General features: G+C 35.1%; 3 protein-coding genes across 3 annotated transcripts; all 3 read left to right on the forward strand.

Moving 5' to 3' along the window:
- The first annotated feature begins 633 nt into the window (after positions 1 to 633).
- On the forward strand, positions 634 to 3,861 carry LOC114183417 (pentatricopeptide repeat-containing protein At3g12770). Its single transcript, XM_028070430.1, has 2 exons — positions 634 to 730; positions 952 to 3,861. The coding sequence occupies exon 2, from the start codon at positions 1,296 to 1,298 to the stop codon at positions 3,474 to 3,476; it is 2,181 nt and encodes a 726-aa protein (XP_027926231.1). The 5' UTR covers positions 634 to 730; positions 952 to 1,295; the 3' UTR covers positions 3,477 to 3,861.
- A 1,016-nt stretch (positions 3,862 to 4,877) lies between these two features.
- On the forward strand, positions 4,878 to 9,400 carry LOC114185774 (ras-related protein RABE1a-like). The gene is made up of 8 exons (XM_028073682.1): positions 4,878 to 5,214; positions 7,075 to 7,147; positions 7,569 to 7,669; positions 7,997 to 8,062; positions 8,343 to 8,440; positions 8,617 to 8,679; positions 8,768 to 8,860; positions 9,047 to 9,400. The coding sequence occupies exons 1-8, from the start codon at positions 5,142 to 5,144 to the stop codon at positions 9,125 to 9,127; spliced, it is 648 nt and encodes a 215-aa protein (XP_027929483.1). The 5' UTR covers positions 4,878 to 5,141; the 3' UTR covers positions 9,128 to 9,400.
- A 1,325-nt stretch (positions 9,401 to 10,725) lies between these two features.
- Positions 10,726 to 17,378, forward strand: LOC114185835 (2-oxoglutarate dehydrogenase, mitochondrial-like). The gene is made up of 9 exons (XM_028073768.1): positions 10,726 to 10,990; positions 11,122 to 12,746; positions 12,834 to 13,060; positions 13,142 to 13,474; positions 14,210 to 14,456; positions 15,491 to 15,619; positions 15,898 to 16,113; positions 16,266 to 16,389; positions 16,737 to 17,378. Exons 2-9 carry the CDS (start codon positions 11,175 to 11,177, stop codon positions 16,973 to 16,975), a joined length of 3,087 nt encoding a protein of 1,028 aa, XP_027929569.1. The 5' UTR covers positions 10,726 to 10,990; positions 11,122 to 11,174; the 3' UTR covers positions 16,976 to 17,378.
- The last annotated feature ends 25 nt before the right edge of the window (positions 17,379 to 17,403 follow it).

Here is a 17,403-nt window from a genome sequence, read left to right on the forward strand (position 1 = left end):
AAAAGTGTATTACATATAAACGATAAGAAGTGAACCAGGATTTACATACATGCACTCAAACTTCAATGCAGATGAAGAGAATAAGGTCTTTGATTAGGTATACCAGCATTTGGAGTTCTTATGCAATAAAGTTGGTAGTTATTAATTCAGAAAACTGCATAAAATAGCAAAGTCCATATATGAAATACTCATGTTGAAAAAATATGAAAAATGCTGCAGAAATTCGTACATGAAAGAAAGGCTGGACATAACAAAACAAAATACAACATAGTACCTCTGATGCAAATGTCTTGATGATGATGAGAGAGAGAGAGAAGGTAGAAAATTAATGGAACATAAAAGAATTTGGTGATGAAGCTGAATTGTTTGGAGTGAAGTATTTAGAAAGCATGGTTTTATTGAATGAAAGGAATAGAGAAGGTCCATGCCAGGTTAAGAATTCATGAAAGTAATGCTAAATTTGTGTTCTGTTTAATTTCGCTTTCATCAAAATAATTTTGGTTAATCAATGGCTTCTTACTACAAAAAATTACAGTTTTAATAGGGTGGTTTTTGAAAAATGGTCACTTTTCACCGTATAACATGATAGTTAAAGAATCACCGTATTCTTTTCATATAAAATATGATGTTTTGTTCTGACAATTTTTAATCTTCATACTACTATTTAAAAATTTGACATTTTGAAAAAATATTTTATAATAAACCATTCCCAAAGGATTTCTGTGTCAAGGTAAAACTTATTGCATTGTTCTTCCCTTTCTCTCTATAAATCTCTGCTTCGCATTCAATCTGTGTGGTTTGCAGTTATTCCATTTGCTTTACATTCGCTGTCATGTGTTCGCATTCGATAACTTTCCTTCCGATTCATATATGTTATTGTTCGTTTTCATATTTGCCTTCAATATATTCAGTTTCATTTCACTTCCATTTTCGTTCCCTTTTGTGACCTAGCTTCAATCTAGGTTGGCTTTGGTTGGTTCTTCGCTGCTTCAAGGTAGCCCATTTCGTGCCTCCAGAGTTTACATAGCCTACGTGTTCGACTAAATGCTTCAACAAGTTCTGTTGTCACTTATATCCGCTTTTAACATGACCTAGGTGTTTGATTAAATGCTTCAGTTCAGTGTACTCCAATTTAGGCTGGACAGAGAAATCGGAATTAAATCGGGCTTCAATAGGCTGGTAGCTGGAAACGAGAAACTGAATTGGTTAGATCACCATTTGTCTAATTGAAGTGCATCAGTTGATATGAGTTTAGAATTTGCAAACATACATTGAAAGATGATGGACGCAGCTCTATGGCTTGGATTTTCTTTAGCTTATCTCCCCTTACTGCAAAGTACCGAAAGGTTACAACTTCTGAAATACCCACGTGGTTGGTGCTCAAGTGTGTCAAATATATTTGTTCATCAGCTCTTCATCCTGAACATTCTGTTAACCGTGATCGTGGTGTCAATTCAGACTCTTTTTATGCGTCTCTTATTGATAATTCTACCCACAAGAGACACCTTGATCAGATACATAACCAATTACTTGTCTCTGGGCTTCAACATAATGGGTTTCTCATGACAAAACTGGTTAATGGGAGCTCGAATCTTGCGCAAATTTGTTATGCTCGCAAGCTGTTTGATGGATTTTGCTTCCCTGACGTGTTTATGTGGAATGCTATCATTAGGAGTTATTCGAGGAACAATATGTTCAGGGACACCATTGATATGTATAGGTGGATGAGATGGACAGGAGTCCATCCGGATGGATTTACTTTTCCTTATGTACTTAAAGCTTGTACTGAGTTATTAGATTTTGGTTTGAGTTGCCTGATTCATGGACAGATAATCAGATATGGATTTGGGTCGGATGTGTTTGTGCAGAATGGCCTGGTGGCAATGTATGCTAAATGTGGTCGTATTAGTGTGGCAAAAGTGGTGTTTGATGGGTTATACCATAGAACGATTGTTTCATGGACTTCCATCATTTCTGGATATGCGCAGAACGGGGAATCTATGGAAGCATTGCGAATGTTCAGTCAAATGAGAAATGCTGATGTGAAACCAGATTGGATTGCTCTGGTAAGCATTCTGAGGGCTTATACCGATGTAGATGATTTGGAGCAAGGGAGATCTCTTCATGGTTGTGTCATCAAGATGGGTCTTGAAGATGAGCCTGATTTGCTTATCTCGCTTACAGCTTTATATGCTAAATGTGGGATGGCGACGGTTGCAAGATATTTCTTTGATCAAATGAAGACACCAAACGTGATTATGTGGAACGCAATGATATCTGGCTATGCAAAGAATGGCCACGCCGAGGAAGCGGTACATCTGTTTCGTGACATGATCTCAAGAAATATTAAACCAGATTCTGTCACTGTGAGATCTGCAGTCATAGCTAGTGCACACGTTGGTTCCCTCAAATTAGCACAATGGATGGACGACTATGTAAGCAACAGTACCTTTGGAAGTTGCATTTTTGTTAATACCGCCCTCATTGATATGTATGCAAAATGTGGAAGTGTAGAATCTGCTCGCATGGTATTTGATCGTAATTCAGATAAGGATGTTGTTATGTGGAGTGCCATGATTATGGGGTATGGCTTGCATGGTCAAGGATGGGAAGCCATTAATCTTTACACTGCAATGAAGCAAACAGGTGTATTCCCAAATGACGTTACCTTTGTTGGGCTTCTCACGGCATGCAATCATTCTGGCCTCGTAAAAGAGGGGTGGAAGCTATTCCATTCCATGAAAGACTTTGAAATTGAACCTCGCAATGAGCATTATTCTTGCGTTGTTGATCTCTTGGGACGAGCAGGTTATCTGGGTCAGGCTTGTGCATTTATAATGAAAATGCCCATTGAACCTGGCGTAAGTGTATGGGGAGCACTTCTGAGTGCATGCAAGATCCATCGTTGTGTAACATTGGGAGAATATGCTGCAAAGAAACTATTCTCATTAGATCCATATAATACAGGGCATTATGTACAACTCTCTAATCTCTATGCTTCCTCCCGCTTATGGGATCGTGTTGCACATATTCGAGTTCTAATGAGGGAGAAGGGACTGAATAAGGACCTTGGCTATAGTGTAATTGAAATAAATGGGAAGCTGCAAGCATTTCATGTGGGTGACAAGTCACACCCAATGGCTAATGAAATATTCAACGAGCTTCAGATATTAGAACGAAGGTTGAAGGAGATCGGGTTTGTTCCACATACAGAATCGGTTTTGCATGATCTGAATTACGAAGAGAAGGAAGAGAATCTTAGTTTTCATAGTGAGAGGATAGCCGTTGCTTATGGACTTATTAGTACTGCTCCTGGAACCACACTTAGAATAACAAAGAATCTTCGAGCATGTGTGAACTGTCACTCTGCAATAAAGCTTATATCAAAGCTTGTTCAAAGGGAAATAATTGTGAGGGATGCAAATCGGTTTCATCATTTTAAGGATGGCTTGTGTTCATGCCGCGACTATTGGTAAGAACAATGGCTCAACCTCAAACTAGAATCCGAGTTAGCTGCAGTAATCTAACTATTCTTGCATTTCCATTTTTAAAGTGCTGTTAAAGTAAAGGTTTCGTTCGAAGTCATGGAATATGATTCTAGTCGTATTGTATGAATGTGATATCGTCTCTTCAACTTGTTCCTTGATGCAAATAACAATGGTGGAATGCTCCTCATTCTTCTGATTAATTTGATGCAGAGATACCACAAGACATGGAAACTTGTTTTATGGCATAGTTTTTTCTATGGCACGTTTATTTGTGTTTCAAATTACAGAGAAATACTAACAACATATTCTTTTAAACACTTTGTCTGCATCAAAAAAGTTAAAGGAAGATGACAACATAAGCACGAGTACAATGTTTCTTTGGACCAACAAGACGTGTTCCTACATGTTTATTTGAAAGTATCTAAACATGATTCTGTATAACATCAATGTAATTGTTGAAACATTTTCAGTATTGTGTGTACATATTTTCTAATTTAGTTTTCGGAACCTTAAAATTATATTTCGGAATATATATAAACAACGAAAAAGTATAGCCTGAAATTTACTTTTCATGATATAATTTTTAAAATAAACACCCCAAAACAAATTTTTTAGATCGGAAAAACTACATTTTCAGAAACTAATTGTTGAAAGGAGGGAATATTTTTGACAAAAAATGAAAAGCAGACAAGGTCTTCTGAGAAAACAACTCCGTGATTCTTATCTTTATTGCAATTATTGGGCTTTATTGATTTTAGAGGTGTACTTCAGTTCGGTTCATTTATTATTCTCAATGAACAAACAAAATGCAAGAAAAAAAGTATTAAAATACTATTTGATAGGAATTCTAATAACTCATTAACATGTGTTATGTAAAAAAAATAAACACTTACGCTCATCATCTTTGTTATTTTTTTCTACAAAGAAGAACTGTCATCTAAAATTGACTTTTGAAAAATATTGTTTGTTTGTATTTTTACATTTTTATATTATGTTTACTTTATCATGTTTAGATTAATTAGTCTCTTTCATCACACAACCAATCAATCCACATCACTATCCATGACAATTATTATTTTACCATTTGCCAAATTATTTTCCTAATCTAATCTAATTAGTAACAAGGTTGGTCACATTGGCAATTGAAATCAACATTTATCAGTTGTTAATGATGGTTGACAAGTTCAATTATTAGCACTGCTAATTATCGAAATATTTTCAAAAATTATATTTCAATTTTTATATTAAGGAAAAATTATTATTATTTTCAAATTCCATATAGGTGTTTAGGCTTGGACATAGGTTCATAAATTTCTATTTTAAAAACTTAAATTACAAAATACAAATAACTAATATATTTTTTTATGTTAACGGATACTGGTGACAGTGTAGAGAGAGAGAGAGGGCCACGCCACGCAGCATACGCGGAGAGAAAGAAACAAAGAAAAGAAACCCAAACCTCTCTCAAAAATCAAAACCAAAACCAAAAGCAGAACAACACAACACAACCAAACCCATTTGGATCCTCTCTTCGATCTCGCATACCCTTTTCGTTTTATCGACACTTATCTCCACAAAGAGAAAGAGAGAGAGAAAGAGAGGATCTTTTTGAGTGAATTTGCGTGTGGTGTTGTTGTTATTGTGTGGTCACCGATGGCAGCACCACCTGCGAGGGCACGTGCCGATTACGATTACCTCATCAAGCTTCTTCTTATTGGCGACAGCGGTTAGTTATATCGTGCCTCCCCTTTGTCTCTCTGTCTCTGCAAAATTAAGAAAACAACAAAATGGGTTTATTTCAGATTTCAGATCTTAGTGTTTTTTTTTTCTTTTTTTTTTCCTTTTTTTGTGGGGTTTGGATGTTTTGTTTCTAGAGCCAAAGGTTTGGTGGTGGGTTGTTTTGGAGATGCTTCATTGCTGGTTTTGAATTATGATTGTGGTTTTTACTTGGATTGAAAGCTGTTGTATGGTTAAGCTTCTTGTTTTTTTATTTGGGAATTTGGTTGTTAAATGTGATGTGGGCTTATGTTGTTGAGAGCTTGAAGCATCATTTCTTTTGACACGTGATTGCTATATTTGACAATATCTAAGAAAAAGCGATGGCACTTAATGATATAGGCAGTGAAGTTTTGCAAGTGTGTTCGGAGGAAAGGTATAGCTTGATATGCATATTAAACACTTATGAGAACAGTTAAAATGAAGTAAGTTTCTCCCTAAGTTAAAAATAACTTAAGGTAAGTTAAAATCAGTTCTGTAGAAGTTAAATGAGTTTTAAGTGCCTTAGTTGATTTTTATTTCTGGAATAATTTTAAGTCATTTTATTTTGTTATTTTATATCGAACAGGTCCAAAGTTGTCCAATGAGATAGTCCTATATAATGTTTAAAGACGACACACTTTGGTACTAGTTTGGTTTTATGCTAGGAAACTCAATCGCAGAGGTTATATGCCTGTTGTTGGATTTAATTTAATGATACATAATGAAACAAGAAGGCCTACATCATTGATCTAGAAAAACTGCCGTTGTTTCAGAGGGTGCTGTGAGAAACTTTGTGGAAGACTACGAGAAAGAAGTGATTCCAATAATATATGTTTGATTTATAAATGAAAAGATATGCTTGATGTGGCAATGGCTAGCATGCAAACTATAGTATGGCTCACGAATGATTTCTGTAATAATAGGTTTACAGTTTGCACTAAAGGTGTGCTTCGAGTCTATACTACTATAATAGTCAGTGTGATAAATTATGACATGTTCTACGAACTTAACGTGAGCACCGAGCATGTGCTACATTTGTTAAATGTGTCTGTGAGATAGTGTCCTATAATTTCCATTGTACAAATTGAGTATGTTTGCCAAGCATTTTAAGTTATCTTCTAGATATTTAATTAGTTAAAAATTATTTAAGTTTATTAGTAGTGTTTAGTAAACAAGGTTATTTTTGTAACTTGTTGTGTTTGGTGAGTCGCTCCACCCAGATTAAGGGATCAAATTCAAAATGGATACCTATTATGATTGGAAAAACTACTTACTCTAAACTGTTTTTTGAAAATCTGCCTTTTGATTTGATAGAATCCTATGAAGTTTAGTAATCCATGTAACCACCATGATAGCATTGATTATTCCCTGGTTATATAGATATATGTATGTGATGGAAATAAATTAACCCATAAATTATTAATAAATTTAAATGTGCATGTATGTTGCCATCTTGGATTAGTTTTACTAATCCATAAAATAAGTCACAGGAGATGAGGGGTGGTATTTTAAAATTTTTGGTTGGTAGTTATTTTGGAATGTTAAAATTTTTATTATGTTAAAAAATAAAGGTGTAAGAAAGCAGATTGATCAGTGTGCAAAGTGCAACATCCCACAAGTGAAGGTCCATCCAGTATTATAGTATTTCCAAAATATAAAATATATGTAAACAATGCACTCCAAATATACAAATCTGCATATCGAAGTTTGGTTTTATGTATTTATGCATTTGAGTGTGTGCATATAGATCTGGTGTCTTGTTTTATCTTTTTTGAATTTCTCTTGAACTTTTTATCTTCTTTTGATAGCTATCTTGTAACAATTACAGGTGTGGGGAAAAGTTGTCTGCTTTTGCGTTTTTCTGATGGTTCCTTCACGACCAGCTTTATCACCACCATTGGGTTAGTATCTGCTGGTTTATTCTTATTCTTGTGAAAATGCTGTAGGATCTGCTGGTTACTGTCTTGTGTTATCTGAGAGTCTTGTATCAATGTTTCCAATTGGCAGTGACAATATTTTAGTCCAAGTAGTTAATAAGGCTGCCTACAATACTTGTCCTATTTGACTATATTGTATTCCAAGTATTTTTTTTTTTGTTAATCAATAATACTTCCTGGAATATTTGTCCCAATTCACTTATAATGAAATTTCTAGACTTCATGCTGCATGTCATACTTATCAAACATCATAAATATACACCATTCTCTAATGTCAGGGATATCAATTTAGTCTGTAGCTCATTATCTGTATACTCTATTTCACAGAAGCTAATATATATATTTTTGTTGATGGATAAAACCATGTTGTGTACGAATTTGGCAGCATTGATTTTAAGATAAGAACCATTGAACTTGATGGCAAACGCATTAAGTTACAAATCTGGGATACAGCTGGTCAGGAACGATTTCGAACTATTACCACAGGTATTTGTTTTGACTTTTGCAACCTGGCTAATTGAATATGTTTGAAGCTTAAACACATTTCAATATCAGTTTATATATAGGAGGCATAGAAGTTTAGTGGCATTTCGTAACCCCCATCAAATTAAAGTCAACGTGGACTTCGTTTGTGCACGAATAGAACACAAAGTACTTTAGTTTAATAGGCTGACTGACTTATTTGCCTAATAAATTTGATCAGAAGTTACTGTCATATAAGTTCATTATGTGGATGAATATCCTACTTTAGTTTCATCCTTCATATTTTTTTTATGAAAGAAAAATTTCTTACAATGCTACTTGATTTTTCAGCTTATTACCGTGGAGCCATGGGCATCTTGCTCGTTTATGATGTCACTGATGAGGCATCTTTCAACAGTAATATCCTTCACATCCAAATTCTTCTGATATTTTTTTATACTTATTTATGAACCAACCAGTATACGAATGAGAATATATACTACTTTTCAGCTGCAGCTGACCCTTCAAAATGTGTTTTCTTCTTTCTCCCCTCTTTACCCATTCTCTTCACTTGGACTGTCTTTCTCTCTATTTAGGTTGAATTATGTTGACTAATTATTCCTTTTTCATGGTTAAGTTTCTTTTTTCCATTTTTCATTCCTTTCATTTTTAATATATCTTTCTTCTATCTGTTAAGATATTAGGAATTGGATTCGCAACATTGAACAACATGCTTCTGACAATGTAAACAAGATACTTGTGGGCAACAAGGCTGATATGGATGAAAGTAAAAGGGTGTGTACCTCAGAGGCTCCTTTTCTATCTACTTCTGATCTAATAACTTGGTTGGCTGGAGCAGATTTGTTCTCTGCTATAGAGCTATGACATTGAACATTCTATGTGTTTATCTCTTTAAATTAATGTTGTCTATATTCCATGTATTCCAACAAAGGGTCTTTTTTCTCCTCTAGGCCGTGCCTACCTCGAAAGGTCAAGCTCTTGCTGATGAGTACGGCATCAAGTTTTTTGAAACCGTGAGTTGAGCTTGTTTGATGATAAATAACATTACCACGTAATAAAATATTTGACTTCATTATATTTACATTGGGAGATCTCTTGCAGAGTGCAAAGACAAACATGAATGTGGAAGAGGTTTTCTTTTCAATAGCAAGAGATATTAAGCAAAGGCTTGCTGACACAGATTCTAAGGCCGAGGTATTTTACACAGCTTTCATTTCTTTTCTGAAAGACTGATTTTTCCATCATCAAATTCTTGTTTTTCTGAACTCACCAGTGAAATAAATATCTGGGGAGTTTGAATTCTAACTTTTGAAGAAAGTGCATGGAATTGTTGTTTCTTTCTTAATCCTGAATGATGATCGTATCTTCTTTGTGATTCAGCCTCAGACTATCAAGATTAACCAACCAGACCAGGGTGCCAGCGGGGTAGCTGCTCAAAAATCTGCTTGCTGTGGTTCATGAAAAAATTGAATCTTGGGTTAGAGGGTGCAGATTCAATCAACACTTGCCCTTATATGGGTGTTATAGTTATTTTGATGAGTTTAGAAGTGGGAGCATGTATTTGTCCTTGTATTTCCCAACTGCAAAGATTGTGTTTTGAAGTTAGTGTTTTAAAATTTCAATTACTTAGTTGTTGGATTTGTTGTGATTAGTTCATTTACTCGACTCTCCTCTTTCATTTGTACTCTTAAAGAAATTATCCCTCGATTGGATTGAGATTGATTATTAGAAAAATTTCTATCTGTTGCAAATAATGTTCCAAACTGTGATGTTTGGATCACTGGTGCAAGGCTTTCAAAAGTATCTTTAGAATAAAAGATACAGTGTAGAAACTAGGAAATTAGAGGTAATTATTATTTTTTTTAAATAATTGACGGAAAATAAGTTTGGATAATTCAAATGAATTCATTAGTAATTGTAATTTTTTTTATATTATTATACAGTATATGTGTTTTAAAATTTATTATATAAATGCATTACTTTAATTTTTTAAAATTGCAATAAGATTTTTAAATAAAATATGAATTTAACCTTTAATAATTTTGGTGCGGAGAAGTTGAACATTGTGAGTGGTAAATAAAAAACTGTTGGTAAAATGGATTATTTCAAAATTTCCCATTAATCTTTAGAGAATTTTTTTATCAAGAAAAATTAGCAAAATAAAAATAAGTGCAAAATAAACATCACTTAAGACACTTGTTGTTAGAATGTCAATAGATTTTAAAATTATATTTGATTCCAACAAACTAAAAGAAATCAATATTAAAAATCAAAACAATATAATAAGAATTTGTAAAGAATAGTTAAAAATAAAATTCCGTAAGAATTAATTAGAGAAAAAAAATGTTAACATCAATTAAAAGATGTAAAAGAGAGAGTAAGCAAGTGGGTTAAAGAAAAAAAAAAGATAAGGAGAAGACAGAAGCTGGGAAAGTAAATAAAATAAATGATTAAACGTCACTATGAAAATGTTTTTAGTAATAAATTAACCTGAACTTGGATAATAATTCATTAAATTGGTTTGACTTCAAAAATTATTCTTCTGATTAAATACAAATAACGGTTAGGTTACTTTAATTGAAATATTGCTAAAATCAATTTAAATATATGCATATGAACTATATGTAGAATAAAATAAAATGTTATCACATCATCATTTAAATATATGTTTCTCCATGTTTGGGATTCTTTTGACAATTTCAGCTGTTTTGAAAAAAAATAAAATAAAATAAAAATTAGATGAGATAGGTATTTTACGTATCAAATGGGTTTTAATAAAATATGTCTATTTTCTGAAAACTAGTTTTGTTCACGAATCCAAAAAGCATATTTAGTTTATGATTATTTTGAAAAATAATTTTGTATATGGTCCTTTTTATATAAAACTTACTTTTAATATTTAAACAAAATTAATTATTTTAAAATTAGCAATAAGTTTGTCTGAATAAATTCTGTTTAAACTGCAAGAAGTAATAAAATAATAATAATAATAATAATAATATATTTGATAATAAAATAAGAGAATGTAACAAAGAGCATGAAAATTGGAAAATGAAAGAAGAAAGAAAGGGACAGAAGATACATTCACTTATAGAGCAATAGAATTCGCAGCCAACGTGACAGAAGAAACCTAAATCTATTCAAAGGGTTGAATTTTCCAATCTCCCAACAAAATAGCAAAACACTCTGAATCCTCTCTCACTCGCTTTACATCAACGCAACTAGGGCTTCTTCTCTTTCAATTTCCCTAATATTTCTCCATTTTCCTCACAGCAACCATTCACAGCACAATTGAACCCTTTCTCGTCCTCCACTCGATCCCATGTAAATTCTCCTGCAAACCGCATTTTTTCTTTCTGGGTATTCTTATTTCCTTCTATTTTTATTTAAAAGAGTCATATTTTGGCTTAACTGTTTTCTGGGTATGTGTGTATGTGTGTGTATGGTTGTCACAGATGTGTTGAGGATAGGATCGTATTGGTGATAGTGAAAGGCATCATCGTCAAGCATGGCATGGTTTAGAGCTGGAACAAGCATAGCAAAACATGCAATTAGGAGAACCCTTTCGAAGGGTGGATCCACATATCTTGTATCAAGGGCAAGGATCCTTCCATCATCGTCAACATCATCACATGGCAGAAGCTTCCACAGTACGGTTTTCAAATCAAAGGCACAAGCGGCACCTATCCCACGAGCGGTTCCTCTTTCGAAGTTAACTGATAGTTTCTTAGATGGCACAAGCAGTGTGTATTTGGAAGAGCTTCAGAGGGCTTGGGAGGCTGACCCCAACAGTGTTGATGAGTCCTGGGATAATTTCTTCAGGAACTTTGTGGGGCAGGCCTCAACCTCTCCTGGGATTTCTGGTCAAACAATTCAGGAGAGTATGAGGTTGTTGTTGCTGGTGAGGGCGTACCAAGTTAATGGCCACATGAAGGCCAAGCTGGATCCCTTGAATCTGGAATCAAGGGAAATTCCTGAGGATTTGGACCCTGCACTCTATGGCTTCTCTGAGGCTGATCTTGATAGGGAATTTTTCTTGGGGGTGTGGAGGATGGCTGGTTTCTTGTCCGAGAACCGCCCCGTGCAAACCCTTAGATCCATTTTGACAAGGCTTGAACAAGCCTATTGTGGAAGCATTGGATATGAGTACATGCACATTGCAGATCGTCATAAGTGTAATTGGCTTAGGGACAAGATTGAAACCCCCACCCTTACACAGTTTAATAGGGATAGGCGCGAGGCTATCTTTGATAGGCTTGCTTGGAGTTCTTTGTTTGAGAACTTCTTGGCCACCAAGTGGACCTCTGCAAAGAGGTTTGGACTTGAGGGTGGAGAGACTCTGATTCCTGGAATGAAGGAAATGTTTGATAGAGCATCTGATCTTGGGGTAGAGAGCATAGTTATAGGTATGGCACATAGGGGGAGGCTGAATGTTTTGGGAAATGTGGTTAGGAAGCCACTGAGACAGATTTTCTGTGAATTCAGTGGTGGTCTTCAGCCTGAGGGTGAAGTTGGACTCTACACTGGAACTGGTGATGTTAAGTATCACTTGGGGACTTCGTATGATCGGCCTACTCGTGGTGGCAAGAGGATTCATTTGTCTTTGGTGGCAAATCCTAGTCACTTGGAAGCTGTCAATCCGGTTGTTGTTGGGAAAACTCGTGCCAAACAGTATTACTCAAATGATTTGGATAGAACCAAGAACATGGGTGTGTTGATTCATGGAGATGGAAGTTTTGCTGGACAGGGTGTGGTCTATGAAACTCTGCATTTAAGTGCTCTTCCAAATTACTCCACTGGTGGGACTATTCACATTGTGTTTAACAACCAGGTTGCATTTACAACTGATCCAACGTCGGGCAGGTCCTCACAGTATTGCACTGATGTTGCCAAAGCTTTGGATGCTCCCATCTTTCATGTGAATGGTGATGATGTGGAAGCAGTTGTTCATGCATGTGAACTTGCTGCTGAGTGGCGCCAGACTTTCCACTCTGATGTGGTTGTCGACTTGGTGTGTTATCGTCGATTTGGCCACAATGAGATTGATGAACCATCATTCACTCAGCCTAAGATGTACAAGGTTCGCCCTTTTGTTTTGTTTTTCTTCTTTTTGTGTGCATATTGCTTTGTTACTAGCTAATCAATTGCAACGTGTTTGGGTTGATAGGTAATCCGAAGCCATCCATCAACTCTTGAGATCTACGAGAAGAAGCTTTTGGAGTCAGGGGAGCTGTCACAAGAAGAAATTGATAAGATACACAAGAAGGTCACATCCATTCTAAATGAAGAATTTTTGGCTAGCAAAGAATACATTCCAAAAAGAAGAGATTGGCTTTCAGCATATTGGCTTGGTTTCAAGTCCCCTGAACAGCTTTCACGTATCCGAAACACTGGGTACAACAAATTTATATTCTTTATGTTCTTATATTTTTCATTTTTGAACTAAAATGCTGAAGGCTGGCCTATCCAATGCAGTGTGAAACCAGAGATCTTGAAAAATGTTGGGAAAGCAATCACGACCATCCCTGAACATTTCACACCTCATAAAGCTGTGAAGAGGATTTATGAACAACGAGCTCAAATGATTGAAACTGGGGAAGATATTGACTGGGGATTTGCTGAGGCACTTGCTTTTGCCACCTTGCTTATTGAAGGCAACCATGTTCGATTAAGTGGTCAGGATGTTGAAAGAGGAACTTTTAGTCATCGGCATGCCGTGGTTCATGATCAGAAAACAGGGGATAAATATTGCCCCCTTGACCATGTTATAATGAACCAAGATGAAGAGATGTTTACTGTTAGCAATAGGTAATATTTCTTCTATTTACATAAAATTAATTATGTTGCCTCTTTCTGCTTTTTACTTCTGCCACAGTCATCCATGAGGCTTAAGCTTGACCATTTTTGGATTAATACGTTACAGTTAACTTGGTAATGGTCGGATGTTATGGATGTTTTAGACTTCCAAATCTATGTTTGCCGTGCCTTATTGTTCTAATTGTGTTTCATTGATTGATCCTAGTCCCGCCCCGCCCCGCCTTAAATAGTTGAATAATATGTATTGCTTTCAACCGCCCCGCCCCCTCCCACATCTTTATTTTTTACTTTTGGCTTTATTGTTAATAAATTATTAAGGCGATCAATCATTTAGGAATGTCATATGGATCACTCAATATTGATTTAAAAATGGCATTTCCTATCTTATTAATTACAAATAATTACATTTGATATGGAACTTTTTGTAAACCATCAGCAATTTTTTTTGAACTGTTTCTTTGCTAATATACTTAGTTTTATAACCTCTAATGTGCTTTGTATTCATGACTTTGTTCTTCAAGTGTTAAACACTTCTTATGTGCCTTCTGGATGTCATGGTTGAATCTTAAAATAATATAAAAGTGGCAGTATAATCCACTTGTTACATTAAAACCTTGTTAAGAGTTACAAACAGAGAAAAACAAATGCTTGTTATTTATATTTAATCCATGATTTATAATTTTCAGTTTTTGGTTCTTATCTATTTTTTTTTTTAAAACTATGCAGCTCTCTTTCTGAGTTTGGTGTTCTTGGATTTGAATTGGGCTACTCAATGGAAAATCCCAATTCATTGATAATTTGGGAGGCTCAGTTTGGTGATTTTGCTAATGGTGCCCATGTGATATTTGACAATTTCTTGGCTTCTGGTGAGGCTAAGTGGCTCCGTCAGACTGGCCTTGTTGTGTTACTTCCTCATGGTTATGATGGCCAGGGTCCAGAGCATTCAAGTGCAAGATTGGAACGCTTTCTTCAGGTTCTTCTTTGTGAATCTATGGTCTAATATATTATGTGAATACTTTTGACCTTTTGTCCCATCTTCTTGAATGGGAATCTGCTTGCCAACTTTAGCTATTGTTTGCCCTTGCACTTGATTGTGTTGGATATTTTGGTTGATTAGATTGATGACAAAAAATAGTGGTGGTTCTAGGGCATACTATAATTTACATGGTGTGCTTTGAGATTGATATGTGAACTTGAAATAAGTGACACTGATATAAACGTTAATGTTGTGTGTTTAAGATTCAATTGCAAGGTATGAGACTTAAGTTTTATAGTGGAGGTATGGGATTCTAGTTTTGTTGACAAGTCCTTGGGCTTTTCAACTATGATGACCAACTTTTGTGCTGTGGTTCTCCCAAGGTTCTTATCAGTATGCATCTTCTTATTGTTTTGTGTTGACACTATAAATACTCGTTGTGCATAGTTACAGTAGTATGTGAGGGATACTTTGTTTTGAGAACGAAAATGGAAAGATAGAAAATTGAAAAAAAAAATTGGATAGATAGGATGTGCTGAGTAAATATGTATATTTTTTATTCTGAGCGAAATATGAAAGAAAGTGGAGAAAAAGTAAATTTCTGTTCTTTGTTTGGTTGCAAAAAAAGGAAAAAAGAAAATATAAATTAAAAAAATAGTATGCATTGAAAATATTTTATAAAAATTGTATTAATTAGGAAAAAAAGAAAAAGTGGAGGAAGGTAAGTATGGAAATAGAAATTTGGAACTCCCTACTTTCTCAGGAACCTGCTATAAACCAAACAAATTGACCAGAAACTCCTTCTCATTTCGCCTTTCTATTAATCTCATTGTTAATAATGTTGTTGAACTAAAAAGAGGAGTAATCATTTTGTGAAATTTAGATTGTTGGGTAAACAAGCAATTAACATAAACAATGCTATCTTGGTTTGCCAATTTTGAAACTGCTTTCTAGTCTTGTTGTATGTGCTCCATCTCCCTATTTTATCTGAATGTCGTTGAAATAACAAATGTTCACTAATTTCATGGCAGATGGCTGATGACAACCCTCATGTTATCCCTGAGATGGATCCAACTCTTCGGAAACAGATTCAAGAGTGTAACTTGCAGATTGTGAATGTCACAACTCCTGCTAATTTTTTCCATGTTCTAAGGAGGCAGGTTGGTACAATAAATTGAGTTTTTTTTTTTTTGTAATAAATAGTGCCGAAGCCCAAAAAAGTAAAGTAGCATTGGTTGTACTGTGGGTGATTGTTGACTTTGACCTTCATGCTCCTTGCCATCTGATCTGTTTCCTGTGTGGAGAGCCCTTGATTTTTCATCATAAGGAGAGCTTTGTTGTCCTCTTATATAGTAACAATGATTCGATTTAATGGTCGCTTGTTCACTTAAATATATGATCCTTATTTCCTCATAATCTGCTGCTTGTGTTTTTGCAGGTACATAGAGAATTCCGTAAACCTCTCATTGTTATGTCCCCTAAGAACCTGCTTCGTAGTAAGGTTTGTAGATCAAATTTATCTGAGTTTGATGACGTCCAAGGCCACCCAGGTTTTGACAAACAGGGAACAAGATTTAAGCGTCTCATAAAAGACCAAAACTATCCCTCAGATGTTGAGGAGGGTATTAGGAGATTAGTTCTTTGCTCTGGAAAGGTATGTGTGTGTTACTTGCCGGAAACCAGTTTTTATTATCAACTTCAATGGTTTCTAAGGTCTCTAATCTGGTGGATTTTATTAAAACCATATTTAAGTCGTACTTCAATTACATGCTTTTTGAAATTATAGAATGCAACTATCTCTTGCAGGTTTACTATGAACTTGATGAACACAGAACTAAGGTTGAAGCAAAGGATGTTGCAATATGTAGGGTGGAACAGCTTTGTCCTTTCCCTTACGACCTTGTCCAACGAGAGCTTAAACGATATCCAAGTATGTATCTGTAGAAGTAGAAAAATTCCCTTCAGATTATGATTTTTTTTTATTTCCTATATTGAAGGCCTGAATGGGGTGTAATTTGTATTTTGTCTGGGACCTAATTTTCTTGCTTGTGCTTCTTTTGTAGGCACTGTTTGAATTTCCTAATTTCATTGTTGAGTCTTTTAATAAATAGTTTCACCCAGAGAGAGATAATTTTACATTTTACTGTTAAGTAGGCCTAACCATTTTGCAATAGGGGGGTATATCTGTTTTTCGACCCTTTTAGAAAGATTTGATTTTGTTAGACTCGTTATTATTTGTGAATAAATCATATATTCTCTGTTTTGATTCTTATATAGATGCTGAAGTTGTTTGGTGTCAAGAAGAGCCAATGAACATGGGTGGATACACTTACGTTTTGCCCCGACTTGTATCTTCAATGAAAGCTGTGAATAGAGGAGGTTATGATGATGTGAAATATATTGGTCGTGCTCCATCTGCAGCCACAGCCACTGGTTTCCTCAAGGTTCACCAGAAGGAGCAGACTGAGATTGCTGAGAAAGCCCTTCAACAGGAACCAATTGATTTCCCTTACTGAAAACCCCTTTGCACATGATATGATGATGCATCCATCTTTTTTCAAGTCATAATAATGCATTTGATTTACTTTATCCACATAAGAGTGGAAGGAAGGTGACTTCATGCATTTGCTTGAGTTTTGACATTTTGTTTTTTGCTTCCTCACAAAGTGTCAGCTTAGCTAAATTTCAATATATTCATATGCTCAAACATTTTTATTTTATTGCCAAGAGATACGCAAAGGTGGTTTCCTTACTGCTTGTACTGAGGCTTTGATATTTATACTTTTTGTTATACTGTAATTTGGAGATGGATCTTCAATAATTTTTTGACAATGTAATTTCACTTTCCAGCGGCATGCCTTGGCAGTATAGCCTCGGGATCATGATCAAATTAGTTTTTCCCCTCAATTGTTTTCTTTACACCCCAGATTCAAAATCAACTTTG

This window comes from Vigna unguiculata, chromosome 5 (assembly GCF_004118075.2).
Source record: "Vigna unguiculata cultivar IT97K-499-35 chromosome 5, ASM411807v1, whole genome shotgun sequence".
NCBI lineage: Eukaryota > Viridiplantae > Streptophyta > Magnoliopsida > Fabales > Fabaceae > Vigna > Vigna unguiculata.

Bases quoted from the DNA above. Each gene is read 5' to 3' on its own strand.
- LOC114183417 (XM_028070430.1), top strand. From the start codon at position 1,296: ATGGCTTGGATTTTCTTTAGCTTATCTCCCCTTACTGCAAAGTACCGA.
- LOC114185835 (XM_028073768.1), top strand. From the start codon at position 11,175: ATGGCATGGTTTAGAGCTGGAACAAGCATAGCAAAACATGCAATTAGG. The intron at 13,475-14,209 runs GTAATATTTCTT...AAAACTATGCAG, and splicing joins ATGTTTACTGTTAGCAATAG to CTCTCTTTCTGAGTTTGGTG. The intron at 16,390-16,736 runs GTATGTATCTGT...ATTCTTATATAG, and splicing joins AGAGCTTAAACGATATCCAA to ATGCTGAAGTTGTTTGGTGT.
- LOC114185774 (XM_028073682.1), top strand. From the start codon at position 5,142: ATGGCAGCACCACCTGCGAGGGCACGTGCCGATTACGATTACCTCATC. The intron at 8,063-8,342 runs GTAATATCCTTC...CTATCTGTTAAG, and splicing joins TGATGAGGCATCTTTCAACA to ATATTAGGAATTGGATTCGC. The intron at 8,441-8,616 runs GTGTGTACCTCA...TTTCTCCTCTAG, and splicing joins ATATGGATGAAAGTAAAAGG to GCCGTGCCTACCTCGAAAGG.